The sequence below is a fragment of the Myotis brandtii genome, unplaced genomic scaffold (assembly GCF_000412655.1).
Source record: "Myotis brandtii unplaced genomic scaffold, ASM41265v1 scaffold457, whole genome shotgun sequence".
Classification (NCBI taxonomy): Eukaryota; Metazoa; Chordata; class Mammalia; order Chiroptera; family Vespertilionidae; genus Myotis; species Myotis brandtii.
In genome coordinates this window covers 551,356-579,101 of record NW_005367475.1, presented here as the reverse complement: position 1 = coordinate 579,101, position 27,746 = coordinate 551,356, and the positions used below count along the sequence as shown (strand labels likewise).

Here is a 27,746-nt window from a genome sequence, read left to right as displayed (position 1 = left end):
GGGCAGGACTGCAGGCCACCTCCTCTGACACAGGCCAGGACTAGGTGACCAACCTCTGTCACAAAGTGCTGCTAAGTAGTTTATTTAGAAATGGCTATGAATACTACTCTTATGAATAAGCACAAATAATCACATTGCTGATTATTTGTATAAAACTTAACATCATTGTATTTCCTTTTTAAAAAGTTTCTTCTTAAATAAACCAGACCAAGGTAATCACTATATGGTAAGACTATTAGCTGGCTAATCCATAGAAAGAACATTTTCAGTGCATTTGCTGATGAGTCCAAACAGCCCTGTTAGAACACACACCCAAGCTCAATGCAGAGAAGGGCTCAGTACAATCTACTTCTAAGAAAGAAGAGATGTGTTGTCTCTGGCTTACACCATCATGGCCCAAATCATGAGGTTCCGAAAGATATTCAGGTATAAAGTGTTTGTAAATCATAGTGGGTTTTTTGGTGGAATATTATGATAATTTAATTTTAAAATCTATCCTAAAATAGGTTTTATTGGCAGAAAACAACTAGAAGGTATGTAAAAGGAAAAAAAACCACTGGAGTCTTTGGGGGAAAAAACAGTTGTCAAACTATGAATGATAGGCTGTTTCTGCTAATATCAATACTTGTTTCATTGGTTTTGCTATCTGATTGCAAGAACACTTGGTATAGCACTAAGTGGAAAAGTTTAATAATCTAAGAACTATGTACTTTGAAATGCATGTATTCATAATTGACCATAACACTTCAAAATATGTTCCCTCGTGATAATTTTTAATAGTTAGCTTCTAAAATGTCTTTGAGCATTTTTCTTGAAATAAATGGTAATAAAAATGATGAGTAAATAAATCTTACCTTGTCCAATCTACTTGTAAAACAGTTCCTGAATGACAGGCGGACTGGAGAAGATTTAGAATAGAGAAGCAGACGGCAGTGGTCGAAATGAGAGATGACAAACACATTTCAGTAAATTAGTTGTAGGAAGGAAAGGAAAAGTCAGAGTTTAGAAATATGATAAAGGACGAAACAGTAAAATTAGAAGTTGAGAAGATAAGAGTGAGGAATGAAAGAAAACTTCAAAATAACAACCATATAAGCAATTTATGATGTTTTTCAGGTGATAATATAAATGGAAGAAACTTTCTATAGAAAAACATTTACTGTAAGAGCCACCCACAATTTCTTGAACACAAACCACTTACTGGAAAAAGGAAACACAAATCCAAGTTGATTAAGCAACAGAATAAAACCACTTCAGAAATGTATTTAACTACATGATCCTAGACATTTTCCAAAGCTCAATGCAATGTGTTCTTTAAAAATTGGTACAGTGTTATATCATTAATTCTATGTCTAATAATCTACTGGTGTGTTACTCATTTTATCTAAAATGGATTAATATTCATAAGTACCTGGAAAAGGGTCTGGCACATATTTAGTGCTATGTAAATATTTGTTAAAGAAAATCTTTGATCATCTGTCAAAAATTGAGTATTAAGATCAAATCTGACTGGTTGAATATACAGTCCTTGTTGGTCTTATGAGTAAAATCTTTTATTCTCTGTGTCCTACAAAATATAGCAAAAAATCCTTATCTGGCAAACAAAGCCATTCATATTCTAGCTCATGCCTGCCTTTCCAACTTCAGTAAAAGACGGCCCCCAATGAGACACAGTGTCCTTGCTCTCACATAGTGTAGTCACTCCCACTCCAGTCACCAGCCTCTAACCCCAAATCTGGGCTACCCTGTGATTCACTTTGAACTACATAATGTGGTGTGACACTCCGCTAGTTCTGAGTCTCAACCTGAAGAAGTCTGGCAGCTTTCAGTTTGGGGATCCATGCAAAGAAATCAGCTACATGGTAACGCAGCATGGGGAAGGAGGAGAAGGAGAGAGTGAAGTAGACCAAAAGCTCACAACAGTAAAACAGGGGAGCGCATGCCTCTTGAAAAGGGCAGCCACTATTTAGACACAACTGACAGCTACCACTTTTCATAAGAACCTAGAAATCTGAATTTTTATGATATCTGATCAGTGGCAACTGATTATGATTGTTAAAAAACACGGCATGCCCCTCCCAAAAGGTCAGCCTGTTTTGTGCTCTTTTCTCTGTGGCCTGCAGCAACCTCATGTTTTCTGCCCCTTGGTTTTAACTTCCATATCTATGCTAATGACACTTATATCTATATCTCCAATCCTGGCCTCTCCATAGAGTTCCAGATCCATGTATACAATTGCCTGCTGTATACTGTCACCTAGATGTGACACAAATACCTCAAACTGGTTAGGTCCCAACTGATAGTCATCTGTCCTCTGAAGCTTGCTTTTGAATCTATATTCTCCAACTCAATGGACCGTGTCACTACCCACCTACAGGTCCAAGCAAGGATCCTAGCAGGCATGGTGATTCTCCTCTGTATTTTATACCCTATAGCAAGATGACAAAAAAGCTTACTGATTCCTAAAGATCTCCTGAATTTGTTCTTGTCTTCTGCATTCTCATTGATAAGCCTAGTTTAGATTCTCATTTCTTCTTCAGACTATTACAACAGTGTCTTAATTGTTCTCCTAAGCAAAACATCTCTAACTACTTTACTTTCTACACCAATACAAGACTGGCTTTGGGAGAGATACATCTCATTCACTCCTCCACTAAAAAGTTCCTTCCAATGGCATAAATGAGAAACGCGGCTCCTGAAGATCTAGTCTCACCCTTCTTCTCTCGCTTCCTTCTCTTTATGCTCCAGAGCAAGGTGTGTTACTTGCAGTTCCCCAAATTCAACAGTCTCATTTCTTAGCACTTAGGATTTCAGGGTCCCTCTGTTTGGAAGGCCCTTCTCCTACTTATACTTCAAAATACAGAACAGCTACTGCAACCTCTCTGCTGCTTTTCTAATCTAACCCCACCGAAAGATAGTATTACTCACCTCTATGTAACATACATGTCTGTTTGCATGTTGCCAAAACAAAGAAATCATTCTACAGAAATTGACTTGGTCCCAGAAATTGAATTCAAAATAATTTTAAGTCTCCTGTTCTATAATTTATTTTACAAATATCCAAAATAAACCATTTGGTCTCAATATCATTCAAGTATTTATAAAAGTTGTCAAATTGAAATAGCTTAAATTCCTTTATGCTCATCATAAAAGAGATATATGTATAATTATATTTTGAGCAGGTATTTTAAAGCTTTACTCACCCAAAGGCTGGTCAGCTGTTTGCTCTTTATTATCTATAAGAAAATAAAAATGCAAAGAAATAAGGTGTTATTTTCCATAATGATATATTTTTTTTCCAGGGTTAGAGATACATAAAAACAGTGAATACCGTCAGTGGCATTAAAAGACAGAATATGGTTTCTAATAGCTAACTTATGATTTTAAGATTCCCAGATTTTTTTTTTTTTCGTATAAGTTGTTGGGTTCAGTTTGCTATCATTTTTGTTGAGGATTTTAAAAAATATATATATTTTATTGATTTTTTTACAGAGAGGAAGGGAGAGGGAGAGTTAGAAACATTGATGAGAGAGAAACATCAATTCAGCTGCCTCCTGCACACTCCCTACTGGGTATGTGCCTGCAACCAAGGTACATGCCCTTGACCGGAATCGAACCTGGGACCCTTGAGTCCTCAGGCCGACGCTCTACCCACTGAGCCAAACCGATTAGGGCCAGAGTCCTCACTCTTACTCTGCCTGTCATCTCACTTAATGCTTTCTCTTTGGCTGAACTTGTTTAGAAATCTGTTCTGATTAAAATTGGCAAAGAGCCCAGTCGGCATGGCTCAGTGGTTGAGTGTCAACCTATGAACTAGAAGATCACGTTTCAATTCCTAGTCAGGGCACATGCCTGGGTTGTGGGCTCGATCCTCAGGGTGGGGGTGCAGGAGGCAGCCAATCAATGATTCTCTCTCATCATTGATGTTTCTATCTTTGTGGGCTCGATCCTCAGGGGGGGGGTGCAGGAGGCAGCCAATCAATGATTCTCTCTCATCATTGATGTTTCTATCTCTCTCTCCCTCTCTCCCTTTCTCTTTGAAATCAATAAAAAAATAATTGGCTGAAGAAGGATGAATATTCCTGCCAACAGTCAATTTCTTAATGGTTACTGACCAACTACTTATTTATATAATGCACTAGAGGCCCAGTGCACAAAAATTTGTGCACTTGGGGGGGGGGTTCCTCAGCCCAGTCTGTGCCCTCTCGCAGTTTGGGACCCCTTGGGGGATGTCCACCTGCTGGCTTAGGCCCGATCCTCGGGAGATTGGGCCTAAGCTTGCAGTCAGACATCCCTCTGGCAGCCCGGGAGCCCTTGGGGGATGTCCACTTGCCAGCGGGGAGCAAGCATAAGCTGCAGTCGGACATCCTTAGCGCTGCTGAGGAGGCGGGAGAGTCTCCCGCCACCACCGCTGTACTGGCAGCCGTCAGCCTGGCTTGTGGCTGAGCAGAGCTCCCCCATGTGGGAGTGCACTGACCACCAGAGGCAGCTCCTGCATTGAGCGTCTGCCCCCTGGTGGTCAGTGTGTGTCACAGTGACCAGTCATTCCCAGTTGTTCTGCTGTTAGGGTCAATTTGCATATTACCCTTTTATTATATAGGATACAGGCCTGGGCACGGGTGGGGGCTGGCTGGTTTGCCCTGAAGGGTGTCCCGAATCAGGGTGGGGGTCCCACTGGGGTGCCTGGCCAGCCTGGGTGAGGGGCTGATGGCTGTTTGCAGGCTGGTCACAGCCCCTTCAGGGTGGGGGGGCCCTACTGGGGTGCCTGGCCAGCCTGGGTGAGGGGCTGATGGCCGTTTGCAGGCTGGCCACAGCCCCTTCAGGGTGGGGGGGCCCTACTGGGGTGCCTGGCCAGCCTGGGTGAGGGGCTGATGGCCGTTTGCAGGCTGGCCACAGCCCCTTCAGGGTGGGGGGGCCCTACTGGGGTGCCTGGCCAGCCTGGGTGAGGGGCTGATGGCCGTTTGCAGGCTGGCCACAGCCCCTTCAGGGTGGGGGGGCCCTACTGGGGTGCCTGGCCAGCCTGGGTGAGGGGCTGATGGCCGTTTGCAGGCTGGCCACAGCCCCTTCAGGGTGGGGGGGCCCTACTGGGGTGCCTGGCCAGCCTGGGTGAGGGGCTGATGGCCGTTTGCAGGCTGGCCACAGCCCCTTCAGGGTGGGGGGGCCCTACTGGGGTGCCTGGCCAGCCTGGGTGAGGGGCTGATGGCCGTTTGCAGGCTGGCCACAGCCCCTTCAGGGTGGGGGGGCCCTACTGGGGTGCCTGGCCAGCCTGGGTGAGGGGCTGATGGCCGTTTGCAGGCTGGCCACAGCCCCTTCAGGGTGGGGGGGCCCTACTGGGGTGCCTGGCCAGCCTGGGTGAGGGGCTGATGGCCGTTTGCAGGCTGGCCACAGCCCCTTCAGGGTGGGGGGGCCCTACTGGGGTGCCTGGCCAGCCTGGGTGAGGGGCTGATGGCCGTTTGCAGGCTGGCCACAGCCCCTTCAGGGTGGGGGGGCCCTACTGGGGTGCCTGGCCAGCCTGGGTGAGGGGCTGATGGCCGTTTGCAGGCTGGCCACAGCCCCTTCAGGGTGGGGGGGCCCTACTGGGGTGCCTGGCCAGCCTGGGTGAGGGGCTGATGGCCGTTTGCAGGCTGGCCACAGCCCCTTCAGGGTGGGGGGGCCCTACTGGGGTGCCTGGCCAGCCTGAGTGAGGGCCTGCCTGATGGCCGTTTTCAGGCTGGCCACGGCCGCGGGCTGAAAGCAGGTATCTGGGATTTATTTAACTTCTATAATTGAAACGTTGTAGCCTTAAGCCGAGCCCAGGTCGGGTTGCCCCTGGCAACCGAGGCTCCCAGCCCCTCCCTTAGCTGAAGCCACACAGGCTGGAAGCAGGTATCTGGGATTTATTTATCTTCTATAATTGAAACTTCGTAGCCTTGAGCAGAGCTCAGGGCCGGCCAGGAGAAGCGGGAAGCTTGGCTTCCTCCATTGCCGGGGGCAACGCAAGCCTCCTGCTTGCTCTAGTTCTGTGGCCGCAGCCATCTTTGTGACGGACTGAGGAGTGATGGTTAATTTGCATATTACTCTTTTATTAGATAGGCTATTATTCCCACTAACACACCTCTTACTTCAAATAAAGACATCTCACCCAACTAGTTCTGGTATGTTCTATGAATGAGCAACTTTGAACAATGTCCCAGGGGTCTGGCAAGTTCAGAATTGTTACCCTGTTACTCTTTTAAAGACTGCTGCTTGTCTTTCAAATGAAAAATTACTCACTTCCCCCATTAACTGTCTTTTTATGATATAGACTAGTTCACAATGATAAAAAATGCATTCATATTTTGTATGGCCTCAGTATACTTTTCTATCCTTATATAGTCTTACAATCTAGAATATTTTAAATCTTTTCACTTGCATGAAATTGTATTTCATGCAAGTACTAATTTCAACCCTAAATCATATTATTTTAATAAAGAAAAATGTTACCAGTACTACTATAGCAAAAATATCTATAGTATCTTTAAATTATTATATTCAATAACTTAAAAATATAAAACTAATGTTTTATGCTTATATTACTCACCAGGATGCCCAAGATGATGTAATTCATCTGAAATTCAATTAAAAAATAGATTAGCTTTAAATAGCTTAAATGCCAATTTAGCACAAATAGTAAGGCTAATCAAAGAAGGTTTTGAGTTATTAAATCATGTTAAAATGTTTCAATAGTTTAAAACTTTTCAAATATATTACCAGAAGCCATGCAAAACTGAATAGGAAAGTATAATGTTGTGGATATCATTTAGGACTTCTAAGCCATTATTACTTTCATTAAGTGACAAAAGGCTAAACAGATTCATTCACAATTTGTTCAAAGTTTTAGGTATTCTGTCCAATTATGGAACAAAAGCAATCAAGAGATAGGTCTGTTTGTAGTCTCAATCATAAACTTCTTGAAACTAGTTAATCTCAAATGATCTTTTCTTTTTAAATAAACTTTTAATTTTAGATCAGCTTAAGATTTATAGAACTAATGTGAAGAGAATATAGAATTCAGGTAAACACCCATACACCAGTTCCCTATTTTTAACATCTTATGTTAGGAAGGTATATTTGTCATAACCGTTAATGTTCTTTTTTGTTCCAAGACCCATTAGGGCACCACATTACATTTGCTTAAGTCGCCATAGGCTCCTCTTTCTTGTGACAGTTTCTCAGACTTCCCTTGCTTTTGATGACCTTGACATTTTTGAGAATTACTGGTGAGGTATTATGTGGAATGTCTCTCAGGTGGGATGTGTTGAGGTTCTTCTCATGGTTAGATTGGTGTAATGTGCTTTTGGAGGCACAGTGGTTTCAGAATTGTTAACCTGCACCCCCTGGCTAAAGGACATCATCTAAGCCAATATCATGACATTATAGTCATCTTTGTTATACTATTCATAAGATGGTAGGTAGAACTTATTCTTATATGTGATATAAAATCAATTAATGAGTAGCATGAGCTAGAGTATATGGCTATGTACAATTTCTTTTCCCTTTTATCTTACTGACTTCTCTCATTTCTGATTACTTAGGTCAGTAACATCATGTTCCATGGGTAAAAAAGGTATGATATTAGGACACTTTTCATGACATGAGTCAACCCACCAATTATAAAAGGTCTCAATTTTGTATATCTTTTAGAAAAAAAAGTTGGGTCTAATTTTTCCATCTGAAATTTCTGGAGTAGTTTCATGGTTGGATTTTCATCTCCAAGTGTTCTGAACAGATTTATTTGAAAATTATTATTTAACAGTGTGTTTGTTACTACAAAAATTATAGGGAGAATCTTGCAGATAAAGAAGCATCACAACAGGTGATAATTTACAAGCATCACCCTGAAGCCAATCAAAACAGCAATGCTGGTTTTATTTATTTATTTACTCTTAGAAGTCTCCAATGTTAGGAAGTTTTCAAAATAATGCAATTAGGCAAAAAAGGGGAAAGAAAAGAAAGAGGAGTTGGTTAGTATTTCTTCATGTAGCTTCCCTCAAAAAGGGTCCAAATACGACAGGATTGAAATCGTCTTATGCTAGAGAAATCACGTTCACAATTATGTATTAGGATGAAAATAGTACTTATAGTATTTCAGAGTGACACCATAGTGATACAAAGAACAAGAAAACCAGGAAACATAAGATTTAACATGATTTTCTTTTCCCAAGTAGAGCCTAAGGTTATAGTTTAAAGAGGCAGAAATTGAAAAAATACTTTGCTATCCACAAACCTAATTTTGTAAAACAATGTGATATCATACTGAGGGAACTTAAGTTTTAAAATTTACTTATTACAACTTATGTACAATGCTTTGGTTAATTAGAACAAATTAGAAACTTATGTTGAAAGAGATTTTCAATTCTCTTTATATATTATGGTAAAGGTGACATGGTAGATGGCCTTGTAGCTTCAAAAATGGGTCATATCAATTTTATATTGAAACAAACTGAGTATTTAATATTTGATAAAACATGTGTTAAACAATAATAATCTGTCCTGAAACTTTTAGAAAAACCACATTCAAAAAGAGGCATATTATCATGGCTGAAGAATAGATAAGAAATCTGAACAAGTCTCCATGACAATATAGCAATCTATATTTTTTCACAATTTTTATAAAGATAAAAATTAGCATTAAGAATTAATTGCAAATGTTTGCTATTCATAAGATGTTATGCAGGAAGTTTATTTTTATATACTAGTAGAGTAGAAAATCAACTGAATAGTAGTTATTTTAATAATGTGTCAGTTTAGCAGTGTCTGTGGCACTTTACAAACCCTCAAAGACTAAGATACAATATCCTTCGAGTGAAATGATTTCTTATAGCTAGTATTTTTTCCATCACTGCACTCAGTAGGCTAGAGCACGCCACCAGTCCCAAGAGGAGCCAGCATGCAGGATATCTGGTTTCAAACCAAAGATTACACTACCTTCAGTGCACTCCACTGCCTCATCTGTTCTTCCTTGTTCCAGAGAAAACAAATGTGAATATATTGTAATTCATGATCTTAGGAAGGGCAGCCATCAAGCAAACAGAGAGATAAGTATCACAGAAATATGTTGGCAAACCAACATATGCATCAACACCTCTTACTATTAACAACATAACTATAAATGCATTAAGCTCAAATAAAACAAATTCCCAAATTATGTACTTCGTAATGGGATTGTTGATTGATCATTCTCTCCTTCACATGTCTGTGATGTTTGTTTTTTAAAAATGTTTTCTTAAAAATCTTTTTCCATGAAATCAAGTTCTTTATAATTAAAGTTTTAATACATTTTTTTGCCATAAATGTTTAAAATAAACTGTAAAATTCAAAAATAACCAAAAAGTCTAAATAAAAAACTATTTTTCTAGTACTATCTGGTCATCCTATATAATAAAGAGCTAATATGCTAATTAGACCGAACAGTAGAATGACCATCCGGACAACCTCCCAGACGAAGCCAGGCCTGTGAGGGCTGGCCAAGGCTGCGCAGGGCTGCGAGGGCCAGCTGAGGCTGCGAGGGGCTGTGAGGGCCAGCCGGGGCGGTGAGGGCTGGCCGAGGCAGCCGGGCTGTGAGGGCCAAGCCCTTTGCACGAATTTCATGCATCGGGCCTCTAGTAGTATATAAAGCTAGATTATGAATTTAGTATGTGTTCTCTCAAATATCTATATGTACAATGTTAACTCCTGATACTTATCACACCATTAAGTAGAAGGGGGTAATTAGTAGAATTTCCACTGCTGAAGTGTTTTATTTTATATAGTTTCTATTATACTCCATTTGTCAGAACACTGAGTAACACTGCTTACCTATGATGATTTCTACCTTCTTGCTATCTTGACTGTCTCGATCATTATGTACACGACACCAATAGGTTCCTTGATGTTCCAACTCCACATAAGGCACCTATATCAATATCAGAACACACACATTTCCTCCTCAATTTTAATTTAAATTGGCTTGGAGAAAAAGTTATTTTGTATTTTAAAAAATTATTACAATAAAATTTCAGAATGCTTTAGACAGCTGAATTATTGCCATTCATTAGATTAAGAATAAATTTTAGCAAATGACACAATAAATCCAATTATGATGAGTTTGGTGTAATACTACATTTGACATTTTAGTATAAGCCCTTAGATGTGGGCTGGTGTTATTTTCTGGAAATTTTGCAAATATACAAGTCAATTAATATTAAATAACAAGGACTTGAAACAAAAATACTGAAAACATAAAAACACCCTCTACAAAGATGAATTTTAATGTTCACCTTAATTTTTTATTACACTGTTTATTTTACTTATTAGAACAAAAAATGCCCCGAAAACCAATTTCATACCATGAATATCTTCTTTGTCTCATGCACTAAGGGTGATTCATTTTTGAACCACTGGTAGTGAGGAATAGGGCTTCCAACAGCAACGCACTGCAGGACCAATGTGCTGCCTGGCATCAGCTTTTGGGACCTTGGTTCAACACAGATTTGCAACTTGGATTCAGAGATGCCATTCAAACTTCCTTAAATTAAAAGAAAAGCATCATAAACATAAAATCTCTAAGTTAAAAATAAAATTTTCCCCTATAATTTATAAAAGTAAATGAGTTTTCAAGTTCATCCTTCATTTTTACAATCTTTAATAGCAATGTTTCATAAAACTACAGCATTTTTAGAAATATTAAGAAATGCTGTCTGGATAAAAGAATGTGGTGGGTAAATACATTCAGAAAATCCGGAGTTAACAGATTTTTTAAATTGCAGAACTTGTCGAGCTTTCAAAGCGTTAGTATGCATTGTGCATGTAAGAGGGGAAAAGAGCTCAAGTGGCTTCCAAATGTGTTTGGCCACAGAATCTCTCTGGAGGGGGCAAACAACTTATTAATATCTTGAGTGACATTCACGTTCACAGAAAGATCTACATTCTTCACTCTGATTTAAATTATTGCAAAAAGGAGTTCTGTTATTAGCACTGAATAAATATGGATGGATAATCACTAGCATTTCCTCCCAAGGCAGATATCAGAAAACATCATTTACTGAACACTCATTGTTACTCTTTAAGTTCCTTGGGGACAGAGGGCTTGTCAATGTTATGCAATACCAGGTCTCCATCATGAAATTCAGTCTCACAAATTGCAGGTGATTAATAATATTTGCTGAATGAATAAGATTGTATTTATAACCATAGTAAATTTTATTACATGCACAGAAATATTCTAGAAAGATAAATAACTCTCTTAATTAATCATGACTATTTTTAGAGATGGTTTATTTATTTAGGTGTAGGAAAGGCTAAATTGAGAGGGAAGAATGAGTCAGACTAGTAACAAAAGCCTGTTTCCCTCCTATTCTTTTTTTGGGCAAAAATGACAAAGGATATGGTCTTGACTATGTGTGTGAATAAATAAAACAGTGTCTGATGGTTACTCTTTAGAGTAGACTTGATTTTTCCTTGATCAATACCAGTTACTGGACTAAAAAGATGAATGACAAAGAGTAGAAAAACAGTTCAATGAAATGTTTTATTGCAGCAAATGATATGCTATATGCCCTTTTATGTCAACATCCACTCTAGTTTTATTCCACAACACGATTTTTTAGGAGTAATACAGTTACGTGGGAGAAAAATGTACAGTGTAGAAAGAAACTGTAAAGTGAGCAAAACTGTGCCTGGCCGGTGTTGCTCAGTGGCTGAGTGTTGACCTATGAACTAGGAGGCCATGGTTCGATTCCTGGTCAGGGTACATGCCCCGGTTGTGGGCTTGATCCCCAGTACGGCATGCAGGAGGCAGCTGATCAATGATTCTCTATCATCATTGATGTTTCTATCTCTCCCCCTTCCTCTCTGAAATCAATAAAAATAAATATTTTTAAAAAGTGAGCAAGACTGTATTAGATTTTTTCCTCCTCTAAAACCAGAGACATTCAAATCCAAGTTGGAAGAGGTCATCAGCAGGGCCAGACTGAGAAGAGTTCTGTCATCTGAAGGTATTTGTGTGTGTGTGTGTGTGTGTGTGTGTGTGTGTGTGTGTGTGTGTGTGTATACATCCGTAGAGAAGAGAATCTAAGTACACAGGATAAAATCTTAACAACTGCCGACCTTATTCTGGGTGCAGTACATATGTGAGCTTTTTGTGATATTTTGATACTTGAAATTATTTAAAAGCAAACATTTAAAATAAGTGAAAATAAGGTAATTTCCTTCTCAACATTCAACTTACTTACCCTGGAAGCTTTCTGTTAGTTCTGTGACATCACACACATCCAGTTGTGACCACTGGCTGAATTCAAAGGTGCAGTTATTATTCACTCGACAGACATAAAAGCCTGCATCTTTTACATGCACTGTGTTAAAAATAAGTTCTGATGCATTTCCGTTTGGAATCTGTGAAATAATGACAGAGAACATCAGTGAATGACTCAGCAACACTCCTTATAAAATGTGCTGTACAAAATGGATGTCTTTATAGTTTTGAAAAGCATATCTTTTTTCCAAGATCTAGACTATTTGTTACTTAAAAAACAAGTAACATTGCGAGTAATTCAGGACTGAAGTCTTACGGTCTTCTACAAATTCATTAACTAAAGAGCTCTCTTCCATATATCTTCCCCAAACTCACTAACAGAAAAGTATTGTTCTGCCGTCTAAAACTGTGCAATTGTTGGTATTTAAAGAACCCTCAATGTCAACATTTACGAGTAAAGTAGCCATATGACATGACAAGCACCAAGATGAAGTAGAGAGCACACGGAGAGTTAGGCCTGGCTACTAATTTCAGTTCTGGCCAAATTAGTTGTTAGTACATGAGCAAGTTACTTCCCCTCAAGACCCATGTCCTCATTTGTGAAACCCTGTGAGAGGACACACTTCTAATACAGTACAATTCTTTCAAGGTCGGGGTGGAGCAGGGCTATGGGAAGCATATCAGTGATGGGGAGAAATGGCCATCCAAGGGTTTCCCAGCTTCGGTCCCCACATTAAGGTTTATTTCACCTTTGCTGCCCCCATCAATTTATCAGCACCACCCAACTCTGCACATTGTCATGGAGTTTAATCAAGTGCCAGGTTCTATTATATCGGCTCCCCTGCAAAGTACTTGAGCAAGCTCGGCCTTCTCTCTCCAAACCTCAATCAACTGAATTCAACTCTCTTCCCTCTCAGGACCTGCACCAGCGCATGAGCATTTTGCTGAAGATCTGACCACTGGGGTGCACTAAGCACTGCCTGATGATCCTACCACGGTAAATGCCAGGTTAAGAGGTTTGCTTTCCTATCAGACCATTCATGTATACTTTCTCTCTCCTCAAACCTACTGCAACCCGACTTCTCTCAGCCTTTGATTTCAGACAGAAACTCTTTCCTCTTCCTGCCACCAAATTGCACACCTATTTACAACTTCTCTCTCCTCTCCTGTAGAAATGGAAAAAGGTCCCTTCATAATAAAGGCTACTTGCGCTTAGGATCTGTGGGGATCCACTCAGAACCCCAGAGTTGGTATAAAGATTAATTCAAGCCGAAGACATTTGGGATTTAACAAATGCATAAATCAGCCTTCTCAGAGTTTCCCTTTTCTCACTAAAAGCAGAAACTTCTGTGAAATGAGGCTACCATAAATTTGCTCTTCAGGGCAGCTTTTACTCACAGGAAGGAGACCCAAGAATGAACCTACAAATCCCCTCTCCAGAGGAGTTTTATGGCCATGAAGAAAATGGAAAGACCACTTGCACCTGCATGAATAACCAACGTCACAAACTTTCTTGTCTCCCATTTATTCTTCTGTAAATCCCTTTGCATTTCCTTAAGAAACCCACTTGTTCTTCCCAGAGAGGCCTTTTCTTCCTCCTCCCTTCTCCCTACTAAGTCAGGTATATAAGCCTCTAAATCTAACCATTCATGGAGTTACTTCTTTTGTACGTTCCCATACGAATAAACGTTTTCTCTTTTTCATCTGGATGTTGTCGGTTAATTCACAGGCCTCCAGGGACTGAACATAAGAGGGTAGAGAAAAAGAATTTTTCTCACTGACAGTCCCATCCTCTCTGACCTTGCTCCTGTAATTTTCTCTATGTTTGAGCATCTATTTCTCTTTTTTACTGTTTCACTCTCAAAAACATACTCTAGTTTCTTGTGTCTTAAATAAACAACAAAAAACCCAAATAGGCCTCTCCCTTGGCCTATACCCCCTCTTAGCAGCACTTCCTAGCTTTGTACCATCCTCTCCTGGTTTTCTTCTTCTCTCTCTTGCAGATTCTTTAGTCTCCTTACTGGTTCCTCCTCCACTACAGACACTTCAATGTCATCTCCCCAGATATCCAAACTGACTAGCTGATTCATTTGGATGTCAAACAGGCATTTCAAACTTAACAGGTCTTGATTCTTGATTTTTCTCCCTAAATCAATCCTCTCCTAATCTTCAACACCTCAGTACATAACATGTCCCCAGATGTTTAACTAAAAAATCCAGGGGTCATCCTTGATCTCTCTTCTTCTTTCCTCCTGCTCTTTTGCCAATCTATGGGGCTTGGCTAACTCTATCTCTAAAATAAACTGACTAACGCACTTGAATCCACCCCTGAGGCCACACCCTGGTCCACACTACCTCTATTCCAATCTGGCACATGGATTAGATGACTGGTCTTCTTGCTTCCTTCAAGCAGTAAGTCTGTGCTTTAAAAACATAAATCCTATCATGTTATTCCTTCTGCTTAACACCTGTAGTGGCTTCTCACTTTCTATCACCCTGTTTACTGTCCTCACAGTTCTTAGCTAAGGAATTTATTTCTTGTGTACTGTCTGCCTCTCCCTGCTGAGGGTGGCAGGGCCCTGGTGTCAGTGCTCCACCATCAGGCCTCAGAGCACGGTCTGGCACAGGCACATGCTCATCAAGTACTTGTAAACCAACAGCTCCTAAAACAGACTGCAAATGTCAGAACAGTCTGACAAATTCAGCTTTCAAGTCTGTTACCACTCTCCAAATCTAAGACGTACTCCTCAGCCCTCCACTTCTGACTTTCTCAAATCAGGACGTAACTTACTAACGATATATGTAATATAGTACTTTTATCCATTATTTCTCCCGCAAAAGTCATTTAGGAAAATAAAAGCAACTTTGCAACAGAGACAATATGGTAAAATAGTTACCATCTCTTGAAAGCCTAGGCACATAGAACATCCTGTCTATTAAATTCTCACAGCCCAATGATGAGCATTCACATCGCTGGTAATGATAGCCAGGGTCCAACACGGGCCTGTCTAGCACCAGGGCCTACATGCAGTCTTTTTACTACGGTTCACAGCTGCTCTCCCTTACCTGCGTGTGAGATCTGGAAGGAAAAAACTGTATAGAACCACACATTGCTTCCAAGGCAGAGTGACCCCATTAAAGGAAAGATCACAATCTTAGAACGAATCTTTAACTTAGTTTCAGGTTTGCAAATGTAGACCAACATGGGTCAGCCAGACCAGTGAGAACTCCCCAGTGGCAGAGTGGCACAAAGAACTTTTAAGAAAAGAGAATTCCAATATGTGATTTTATTTATTATTTTTACTTAAAAATTTTTTAAATTGATTTCAGAGAGGAAGGGAGAGGGAGACAGAGAGATAGAAACATCAATAATGAGAGAGAATTATCGATCAGCTGCCTCTTGCACACCCCCTACTGGGGATCGAGCCCGCTACCTGGGCATGTGCACTTGGCCAAAATCAAACCCAGAACCTTTCAGTCCACAGGCCAACGCTCTATCCACTGAGAAAAACCAGCTAGGGCTATTTATTTATTTATTAAAACATATTTTTATTGATTTCAGAGAAGAAGGGAGAGGGAGAGAGAGATAGAAACATCAATGATGAAAGAGAATCATTGTTAGGCTGCCTCCCACACGCCCCACACTGGGGATCAAGCCCGAAATCTGGGCTTGTGCCTGACCAAGAATCGAACTATGACCCCCTGGTTGGTCAATGCTCAACCACTGAGCCATGACGGCTGGGCTCAATATGTGATTTTAAATTATTTGTTCGGTGGAGCAGGGATACAAGGCTTCCCCAAGAGGAAAACATGCCCCCTTCCAGACTCCTGATTCTATTTCAGAATCTCACAACAGCCTCCATCTTTTGACAATATAATTATGTGGAATACTTAATATTGCATTAGCCTTCCATGCCAGCTTGGAAGTCTTTAAAGAATTTCTATAGCTATGTTAGAATACTCTGGTGATGTTTCCTCTTTGTTCACATTCTTGCTCCAAGTAATCCCTACTTTCCACAATTTTTAGAGTAGAGAATTGGTTTTATTATTGCTTACAATCTATTTGGAAGATAATTTTGGAATTGCATTACCAAAATAAAGATTCTTGAATACTTCAGTAATAACACAGTAATATCTGTCAGATCAAAATTCTAAAAACATATTGAGCCTAACAATGCTAATTCATTTTCTATCATTCTTTCTTCTTATAATAGAGGAATTAAAAAATACTAAGAAATTACCTCTTTATTCATTTTGAACCATTGATATTGTACAAAAGGATGTCCAGTTGCTCGGCAACACAATTTCACAAACTGTCCAGCCAAGACTGCCTTTGATTCTGGGTTTACAGTGATCTTTATTCCTTAAAAAAAAAAAAAAAAAAAAAAAAGTTAAGTAAATAAAGTCACAAAAGAGAGGTTTTCCTTGTTTATATTTCTGAAACCAAAAAAAAAAAGAGAAGTATTTTGGAAATAACCTGCATATTCATCCTTGTAACAAATTGCCCATTCACACCCCCCCCCCCCCCCACCAGATTCTGGGTTTTTGAAGTTCCAGGCTTTGTAAAACCAGGAGGAAAGAAACTTGCCCGCAGAAAACTTTGATCTGTTGTACTTCCCACAACTGGGGCAGAAAACTGTTTGTCATATTTCTTCAATTCTTAGAAATATTTTTTCCACATTCTAACACATCTGAATCAGGATGCACCTTGCAATAGACATCTGCCAGGCAGCAGTCACAACATCGTTTTCAGTGCCGGCTCTTTGAATATTTGGTCATAAATGCACATATGGCCGGAACTTCAATTGAGTGCACTGTTAGTAAGACAAGTGCTGAGTTGAAATGCCACTAAAACTGTCTACAAAAGACATCTGAATTTCAATGCTATGATTTAGTATTAAAATGACAATTATTCTGTAAGCAGAAAGATACAGAACCAGAAGAGCAGGATGTAAATTTGATACAAGTGATAGAAACATTTCTCATTTGAGAAATGACTACCAGCATGTTAACTTGGAAAACTTTTGACAGGAGTTTAAAGAAAATCCTGGAGTCAATAATGAAAAGAGACCCTTCCCCGCCCTCCGTCCCAGCTCTCAATCATTCCCCCTGGGGAAGCCTGCTGCTATGGCACAGGGATGCTCAGGCAGCCCCGAGAGAGGCCCAACCAGTGGGGAAAGAAACGTGGCCTCCTGCCAATAGCCACGTGAACCAACCACCGGAGAAGGGGATTCTCCAAACCCAGCCAAACCCTCAGGTGGCTTCGGCCTGACCAACAGCGTGATTGCCATCACATTAGAGGCCCAATGTGAGCCCAAGCCACCCGGCAAAGCCACTTCTGGATTCTATACTCAGAAACTGGGTGAGAGAAGAAACGATGGCTGCTACTTGTTTTGGGGTAATTTGTTATGCAACAACAGATAACTGACACAAAAGAAATCAAAGTTAGGAAATTTTACATTTGCCAAGGTTATAACACATAACACTGGGTTGGGTGGCTTTTAGGAAAGAAGGAGAAAAGGTCATCAAAACATATTAAATTGCCCTGGCCGGTTTTCTCAGTGGTTAGAGGGTTGGCCCACAGACTGAAGGGTCTCAGGTTCAATTCCATCAAGGGCATGTACCACAGTTGCAGGTTCAATCCCTGGCCCCGGCCGGGACACCAGTGGGAGGCTCCAATCGATGGGTCTCTCTCATGTTGAAGTTTCTCTCTCTCTCTCTCTCTCTCTCTCTCTCTCTCTCTCTCTCTCTTCCCTCCCTTCCACTCTAAAAAAAAGAAATCAATGGAAAAAATATCCTCGGGTGAGGATTAAAAAACATATGAACTTAATTTCCTGCACCTACTTTTATTTTCTTTCCTCCTCTATTTTTAATATGATCTCTTGACAGTTTATTTTTCTTCTCAACCTACTAATCCAAAGGAACAAAACAAGATTACAACTTAAGAGGAGTTAGTCTAAATATCAGCAATATTAATACATCAAAAGTACCAAGTTTTCTACAGAAAAAAATCGCAGGTAAGGTAAAATAGGTATGTGAAATCATGCCAGAAAGATACCACATAAGACCAAAATCCAAAATGAGTAAATATTTATTACTTTTAAGGGCCAGGAGAAACCCTAGAAAATCTTTAATAAATAGAGTAGAGCCTCTCAAAAAAGAATTTAAAACTTTTGCCAGGGGAGAGTAATTCTTTATATTGAAGCCAAGTTAGCAAGGGTGGATAACATAACAGTTTCTCCGAATCCTGTAATACACGTTTGGTAGAAATGTAAGCCAGCGAATTCACAAGAGTGTATTTTAATGCCAGGAGAGACTTACAGCACAACTTTAATATTCAGAGACTCTGAATTTCAAAGTTTAGGTGAGACAAGAGGAAATAAAGTTGCAACAATAAAAGGGAACAAGTATTATTCTGAAAAATACAGGAATTGTGACTAAATTGGCTTTAAAATGTGGATGTCTTATAGCCATCTCAAACCTAGCATGTCCCAACTCCTTCCTGAACAGTGTACCCCGCCCCCCCCCCTTAGACCCTGTGCTCTTCCCCATCACCGGGAGAATGGTTTCCAGCCTACACCCATGTGCCCGATGCAGGACAAAAATTTAGCAGGCAACCCTGAATCCATCCTTCCTTGTTACTCTCCACATGGAATTTACCTTCAGGTCCTGTAGTTAAGCTTTTCCAGGTCTCATCACCTTCAATGTCATAATCTTAACCCAAGCCACCATCTGCTCTTGACTAAACTACTGTTACAGCCTGCTAAGTTGTTTCCTCACTTCCAACCAGCAGACCAATGTATTTTGAAAACATGAATTAATCCAAATCATGACTCCAATTAAAATCCTCTACTGCCCTCCCATTGTACTTAAAAAAATCCAAACTCCTTACCATACCTTAAAGCCCTCATGAACGGATCTCTTTGACCTCGTCCCTACCATTCTCCTCCTCCTGGCTCACCACACTCCCCACTCTGCTTTGTGGTCTTCATTGCACTAATCACCTGAAACCCCTGTTTCTTAATTTCTGTCTCATCTACTAAACTGTAAGCTCTGCGGGAGCAATGACCTTGTTTTTCTTAGTCACCAGTTTACCCGACGCATACCACAGCGCCCGGCGCATGATGACAGTGTTCAACACGTATTTGTTGAATGAATATACAATAATAAAAACAATTACTGTAGCAGCAATTTCCTGACTGCTTTATATGGGCCAGACATTTTGATCTCACCTTCAAAATAACCATGTGAGTTAGATATTAATTAGATCTATGTTACAATGAAAATGAAGTTAAGTAATTTTCAGTAAATTAACTTGGTTAAATTATTTAACCTGAGATGATTTCTTTGTTCCACTGTTAAAATAGCAGAACCAGGATGCAAATAAGGGTTTTCTTGGGCTTTAAAATCCTCATACTTTTGTTATGCCAGTGACTCCTTTTTCTCTAAGCTTATTGAGGCATAATTGACAAGTAAAAATTGTATATATTTAACGTGTACAACATGATTTAATATACGTACACATTGTCAAATGACTACCACAATCAAGTAAATCAGGCTAATTAACACATCTGCCACCTCACATAGTTCAGTGATTCTTTTTTTGGCTTAAACAACACACAACACACATTTATTTCCTCCAGTTCTGAAGGCTGGGAACTCCACGACCAAGGTCCCTCCAGGCTCAGTGTCTGGTGAAGACCTACTTCCTGGTTCACAGACTACTGTCTTCATGCTGTGATCTCACATGGAGGGAAGGAAAAGGGTCCTCTCTTAAATCCCTTTTATAAGGACACTAATCCCACTCATGGGGGCTCCACCTCATGACCTAATCACATCCCAAAGGCCCCACCTTCAATTCCTAGTGCTAATGACCCTCCCATGCTAACCCAGTTTCCCCCACAGTGAGCTTCTCTGACTGGAGGGAGCATGTCAGGCAGTGTGCGATGTCTTGCCATCATGACAGTGCTTCTCAACTTACCATGGCAAATATTCTCTGCTGTTATACAAAGAGAAAAGAGACAAGCGCAATGGAAGTTAAATGGCTTGCTCCCTAGAGCAGCGGTTCTCAACCTGTAGGTCGAGACCCCTTTGGCGGTCGAACGACCCTTTCACAGGGGTCGCCTAAGACCATCCTGCATATCAGATATTTACATTACGATTCATAACAGTAGCAACATTACAGTTATGAAGTAGCAACGAAAATAATTTTATGGTTGGGTCACAACATGAGGAACTGTATTTAAAGGGCCAGAAGGTTGAGAACCACTGCCCTAGAGTGACTTAGCAAGGAATGAATGACATTAGTGGAAAGGGCTCATAGGGCCAGAATGTTTTAAAGGTATCCTTCCTTGCCCTAGCTGGTTTGGCTCAGTGGATAGAGCGTCAGCTTTTGGCCTAAAGGGTTCCAGGTTTGATTCCAGTCAAGGGCACGTGCCTGGGTTGCAGGCTCGACCCCCAGTAGGAGACATGCAGGAGGCAGCCAATCAATGATCTTCTCTCATCATTGATATTTCTATCTTCCCTCTCCCTTACTCTCTGAAATCAATAAAAATATATTTAAAAAAATAAAGGTATCCTTCCTTGGTGTGGGAGACAAGTCTAAACGATTTTTAATGTACATTCAAACTCAAAGTTTACACGTCTGTCCTGTACCAACAATTTTACTTGTCTAGTCTTCAACAAGCAAGCAAATACATGTATTTATTATCTATTGCTTCAAAGACTGAGAACTGAAAGGAAAAATGTGATTTGGAAACCGCCTTAGTAAAGAAGAGAAGTCACAATACCTCCCATGTTTTAACCACACATATTTCCTTCCTCCTACAGAGTGTTGTGTGACAGGGAACCATGTTCAACCTGTAACCACCCTCGCACTGCCCACAGTTAGAGGTGCTGAACAAAGGTAAGGAAAGAAGATGGCACAGTGCTGTGGAGGGTGTACCAAGGCATACGAAAGTCCTATTTTATAGGGTTAATGAAGCCCTGGCCAGTGTTGCTCAGTGGTTAAAATGTTGGCCCTCGAACCAAAAGGTCATGGGTTCGATTCCTGGTTAAAGGCACATACCTGGGTTGCCGGTTCTATCCCAGACCCTGGTCGGGGCATGCTTGGGAGGCAACCAATCAATGTGTCTCTCTCACATCAATGTTTCTCTCTCTTTTTCCCTCCTCCCCTCCTTTCATTCTCTCTGAAAAGCCATGGAGAAAATATCCTCGGGTGAGAATTAACAAAACAAAACAAAAAAAAGGGGGGGGGCAAATACATAGCTTCCTGGCAAACAGACCTATTTTCAGATAACATCTGCAAAGAAGTCAGAGGTTACTTGATTTCTTGTAAGCCAGGGGGCATTTGACTAGGTATGATGGAACACGAGGATTGTGCTTTCAACATACACCAACATAGAAAAATTAGGGTAATTCTTGAGTTGAATAATGGATTCATCTTTGGTGTCTTTAAGTTATTCTCTCACACAAAGAACTTAAACATAGATGTAATTTATAAACAGCTTTCTCAGGAACAGATCTATTGTATCCACTACAGTGCATCCATCTATTTTCAGAGGCCATGAACCAAAAAATTTTTCCATCAGTTTTCATCTAAAACTCTTTCTCAAAGTTATTCTGAAAATTTCTAAGCTATCATTGAAGAGTGCCCCAGTGTGCAGAATAAATGCCATTCCCCTTCCTCTCACAATCTGCCCCCATCACACAATCAAAGTATGTCCATGTATGTCCTTCTTCTAAGTCAATTCACATGTGCACCTACTGTGGCTAACCCTAGGCTCATCGCATCCCTTATCCTCCTGCATTGCCCAGTGACCCTGAACACCCTGGTGTGGAGACACACTCTTTCTGACCTCATTCACTGCTCCCTTTCTATCTCTTTGCTTCTTCCTTACCCTTATTCCATCCATTCCACCTTTGCCTCCTTTCACTTCTTGGTATTTTTACTTCAAAAATTTCTGCCACTCATGAAACGAGAAAAGTCCTTTAGAAATATGATCTAGTATTTGAGTACTTTTTAATTTGGCAAGAAGAAAAAAATGGAAGTCCATGGGTCAAAGAGGAACTGAGGTAATAATCTATAACTAAGTTTCCCAAACAACTCAGAAATTTCCCAGCGTCATGGGAATGACACAGTTCAGATCAGGGTCAGCAGGCCTGGGTTCTAATCTACCTTTATCAATAACTGTGATTCTAGCCAAATGATAACTTCTGGAAACTTCATGTTCCACACAAATGTTTGCTCACCTTTAAATTTTAAATGTTCAGAACAGTACTCTTCTGTTCCTTCACAATGTGAAGATAAAATGTGAAGTAGAGGTATTTTGGATACTAAAAAATAATATTGAACAATATTTGCTCCTGTTTTAGAGACAAGAAAGTAATAAAAAAATTAAAATTGATATTAGAAACGTAACAATGAGTGTGCTACAAAGGACTAGAGAAAAAAGTGAAGTGCTATGAAATAAAAAAGGGGTGGGGCAAATGGAAAAGAAGTCTCACATGCCACCCAATATGTATGGGGAGTGAAGCACCTTTTATACGATGAACTAGAGGCCCGGTGCATGAAATTCATGTACGGGTGCGGTCCCTAGGTCTGGCCAGCGAGGAAGCACGAGCGTCTGGCATGGAAGGGCAGGTCCCAGCTGATCTCTGGGCCCTGGGCAGCACCTGGGCCCCCATGCGCCCTCTTCCGCCTGAGTCACACGGAGATGCAGTGAGTGTGGCCAGACGCCACGGGATGGGGCACAGCATGGGCCTCGGAGCCACACAGTGGCACTGCACGGAAGCCGGGCAGGCAGTGCGCTCTCTCCGGGCCGGCCTCACAGAGCAGCTCCTATGCGAACCCCAGGGAGCCCGACTGGCCCCTGCGGTCCTGGCTCACCTGGAAGAGGCCGCCACATGGGTGCGGGGTGGACTCCTCGCAGGCGCCCTGCACCTGAGCATGGGGGTTTCCCCAGCACGCAAGCCCTGGCATCCCGGGGGAGGATAGCAGGAGGAGTGAGAGGGAGCTTGGCCACCCCGTATTCTCACTGCACCTCCACCCCATCGCCCCTGCCCCCAGGTAGCCGGCAAGAGATCGCAGCGTATTGCCAACGCCCGCCATGTTCCGTGCCGCCCCCTGGTGGTCAGTGCACATCATTGCGAGCGGTCGAACTCCTGGTTTCCTGGTCAAACAACTGCCTGAGGGGACAATTTGTATATTAGGCTTTTATTATATATGATGAAATAAAATGGCAACATCATAAAACTGGAGTTAGGAAGAACCTTAGGATTCACCTAATAAAACCCACATGTAAAATGTTAATTCTCTCTAAATACCCGCCATTGTCCAGCCTCTGCTAAACCAATTCCAGATCAGGGCATTCCTCCCTTGGCAACCATTTCGTGATCTACATAACTCTAACTGATACAGCCTATAAATATGCAGTCAAAATGGTTCAATGGAAACAAAAGAAACAAATAAAAACATCACATCTAAGTTTACCTACATTTACTAAGGATACAGAGACCAATATTGATTGCTTTGGGATCAGAGTTTTTGATTTTTTAATGAAAATTTAAAAAGGTATAAAAAACATTATGGACTTTGGTTCAAACAATTTCAACACATTTATTTAAAGCCCCCGTCCCCTTTCAATTCCCTCTGAGATGACCAAGGAAACAAAAAGTAGGGAAACAATTAGTGCTAGAAAATGGGGATGGACACCACCCAAGCATAAAAACTAAGCCATTTCTCTAATAAAGTAGAGGCAAGACCAGATTGAGGGACAAGCTGGCCACCCAGGAGCTGTGGAAAAGCCCAGTTTGAGAGAAAGCAGAAGAGGGTACAACCTCAGTTCTGTGGTATTCCTTCAGAAAACAAATCAGGTGTCAGAGCCCACGGACTGCAAGCTCCTTGGTGTGAGTTACCCTCAACTCAGACCTCATGCTAAGTGAGGGACCACTGAAGTTAGCTCCTAATCAAGGGAATTGCTCCAGTCAGAGATGGGGGGACGTTGCCCAGCTCCTTCTGGACTACTCAAATACATAAAAGAAACTTGGTCAGCTTCTCAAAAACAGAGAACTCTACTACAGCCATTGCCTTTGGCTATCTCTGGCTGTCATCCACTAACCACTGGAATGGAATATGGCAAAGCAAGACTGAAAGAAAGCTAACACTTCCTCTGCTTCCTGCATTTAGGTTTGAAAGGCCTGTTCATGGGCTCACAGCATCTTTGACAATCAACTTACTCACTCAAAACAGACCTCTTTATAAAGACAATCAGAGAAAAATCATTGGACTGTCTGTGAAATAAGAACTATGAAAGTTCTCCTATGAAAGTGCATTACTACAAAAAGAGAAAACAAAATATTTCTAGTGTGCCTTTTCATCAAAATTCAAGAAGACACTGAAAAGGAAAAAACTGGAGGTCAGATAAAATTTACTCTATATATTTGTTATGAAGAGGCAATGAGAAACACGTCAAGCATCCAATTCAGTGATAACACAAAGGAGGCATTTATAGGAGGCCTATTTTATCACCTGCATTTGGCCTTGTAAAACAGAAGATAACCTGAAAGTCCAAGTTTCCTGACTCATAATCCAGGATCCTTTCCATTTGTAGTAGGTATTTTAGTAACCTCCCCAGCATCTGTTACTTCCTTTCTCCTTCCAACAGGCCCACTTTTGTTTGGTGATCCATGTGTAGACTTTGTTTGGTGTGCTTTGTGGAAAGCTGACTCAACCCAACTGGACTCCTGGCTCTAAGCCAGGCAGTTCAGCACATTCCATTTCCCTGGCTAGAGTGACAGGTGTAGGGACAGACACATGACCAAAATTAATTAACTATAAGAATCTTAGGATTTTTGCTGGGACAAAGATGAATACAAGAACAGCTAGTAGATATCTTGTGCATATGCAGAAAGTCAGTCTTAGGGGGAAGTCAACGATAAGAAAAGAAGAGCAAAAATGAAAATGAACCAACTCCTTGAAAACAGGGCTGTCCCTGCCTCCTCTCTTGAAGCCCAATCTGCTTCAAGGCTTCTCAGTCAGAAGAACCAACATACTGCCTTTATTATGTCAATCTGAGCTGAGGTTTCTGGTCAATGTAACTGATAGCACACAACTACCATGTGCCCTTACTTTTCCAACCCCAAAACTGACAAAGTAAAAAATAAGACCTGAATTATAACTTTACATTCATCCTGTTAACTTAAAAATATTATCAAAAACAAGTTTGTTGTGTAATTGCATACAGCAAAACCATGTAAAACAGAGAGCACGGAGTCCTTAGTCCACGGCCCTCCAAATCTTGATTGGCTTCTTTGCTTTAAATGGCAAACTGAGAAAGAAGGTGTGCAGTGCTGCTGCCATCAGAAGACTGAGCCGACTTGGTCCCTTCTGCCCGACACTGCTGTAGTTGACTACTTCTACCTGTAGTTGTGGATGACAGGCACTGTTTCCTATTCCTCACGTCTAACTTTGGAAGTGAGAAACCTCACTCAATATTGATATACTCAGGAAAAAAAATCACATGGTTGAGTCAATCAACATTTCAAAAGCATCGTGTTGGCAAAAATCATAAACAATGAATATTTGTCATACTTGCTTTATCTCATTAATATACACACATATATATCAAGAAATATGTGTATATTTATTTTTTTGGCTATACTGTTTCAACAGAAATCTTACCCCTAAATACTTTAGCATGCATCTCCTTGGAATAAAGACATTCTTGTATAGAAGTACAATACCATTATCACATTAGATATATCTACTATCTAATATCTAATTGCAGGTTATATTCAAATTATTCCACTTGTCCCAAATGTCTTGAATAGCTGATTTTTTGAACCACAATCCAATCTATGTTTATGTACCGTATTTGCTTTATATATGTCCTTTATATGTGTCAACTTGGGGGAAAAATGAGGCTCCATACATTTACTTTTTCCAAAAGTATTTTTACTGATTTTGAGAGAGAGGAAGGGAAAGGGAGATGGAGAGAGAAACCTCGATGTTAGAGTAAAACATCGATCGGCTATCCCCCGTGTGCCTCCCACCAGGGATCGATCGAGCTGAAACCGGTGCATGTGCCCTGACTGGGAGTCTAAACCAGTAACCTTTTGGTGCATGGGACAACATCCAACCAACTGAGCAACACTGGCCAGGGCCCAAAATATTTAACACAATTCTTCTGGTCAAGTATGATAGTTCTCTCCACGTTTGTTTCAATAAATTCCTGGAGAACATACCCAAGGGAAAAACCTACCTGGGGGGCTGAGAAGCTGAAGAACTTCAGTGTGTTCCATAGTCTGCAGGAAATCACTCAGCTCTGTGACTGTACAACCTTTTTCACCCAATAGCTTCAGTAAACATAGGCTTGGGCTTCCTTCAGGCTCCAAGACCTTAAGAGAACATTGCTCCAAGTCCAGACAACTGAAAATAATGAAATTAATTCAAGTTAACAATTTTCTTCAATACTAGAGGCCTGGTGCACGAATTTGTGCATGGGTGGGGTCCGTTGGCCTGGCCGGCAATTGGGAGTGATCGGGGCCATCTCGCCCAGTCCTGATCAGGGCCGATTGAGGCTGGCTGGCTGGGGGAGGGACCGCGGGAGGTTGGCTGTGGGAGTGCACTGATCACCAGGGGGCAGCTCCTGCATTGAGCATCTGCCCCCTGGTGGTCGGTGCGCATCATAGTGACCAGTCGACTGGTCGTTCGGTCGCTTAGGCTTTTATATCTATCTATCTATATCTATATCTATATCTATATCTGTAGATAGATAGATATATTAGATAATATGCCTGCTCTATGTTTGGCCCCAGAGGTGTTGTAGAAAATAAATCACAGGGCGTTGAGTGGTGAAAAACTATTTACATTATGAATGCTACTGTTCTTTCTTCATTCTTCTGCCATCACCAGGGATTCCTCATTATTCCCATGTCCAACTCGGCTTCTATGGCTACTAAATTAGGAGAATGAGAGAAATCTAGAAACTTGATGTGTGAGAAATCTGGCCTTGATTTTGATCAAAATTTTTACTTTTTACTTGGGAATAGGAAGATCAGATACATTTCTCTACTCTTTTTTGTACTTATATAAAATATAATGAAAAAATTAACATGAGTATTTATGTGTGTACTCACATGAAAAAAAGTAAGATACAGAACAGTGTATGTCCTGTATGATACTATTTTAATTAGCAAGAGTATGTGTTTGTTCTTATATATACAGAGTTAACTTTGAGGAAAAATCTCCAAGAAACCAGTAGCAGTGCTGACCTAGAGAAGGGACCAAGGGAGCAGAGCTCATGGCTGGAGGATTCACTTCTCACTATAAAGCTTTCTGTACTATTGAACTTTACTATGTGCACTCATTTTTTTCAACAATTAAAAAAACAGACAATTGAGAGAATCCAAGATGGCGGCATAGGTAAACACCGGAAATTGCTGCCTCACACAACCACTTCAAAACTACAACTAAAAGACATCATCCAGAACCACA

The 27,746-nt window shown here is 40.9% G+C and overlaps 1 protein-coding gene across 1 annotated transcript in view; it reads right to left on the bottom strand.

Moving 5' to 3' along the window:
- MALT1 (MALT1 paracaspase) overlaps positions 1-27,184 on the bottom strand; it is a 45,586-nt gene extending 18,402 nt beyond the window's left edge. The window contains exons 1-9 of the mRNA XM_014546925.1: positions 27,162-27,184; positions 26,512-26,678; positions 16,492-16,613; positions 12,231-12,390; positions 10,347-10,525; positions 9,817-9,913; positions 8,947-8,979; positions 6,560-6,586; positions 3,204-3,236 (exon numbers count right to left, since the gene is read on the bottom strand). Of these exons, the coding sequence (XP_014402411.1) occupies positions 3,204-3,236; positions 6,560-6,586; positions 8,947-8,979; positions 9,817-9,913; positions 10,347-10,525; positions 12,231-12,390; positions 16,492-16,613; positions 26,512-26,678; positions 27,162-27,184 (841 nt within the window). The remainder of the gene's footprint in view (positions 1-3,203; positions 3,237-6,559; positions 6,587-8,946; positions 8,980-9,816; positions 9,914-10,346; positions 10,526-12,230; positions 12,391-16,491; positions 16,614-26,511; positions 26,679-27,161) is intronic.
- Between the last annotated feature and the right edge of the window lie 562 nt (positions 27,185-27,746).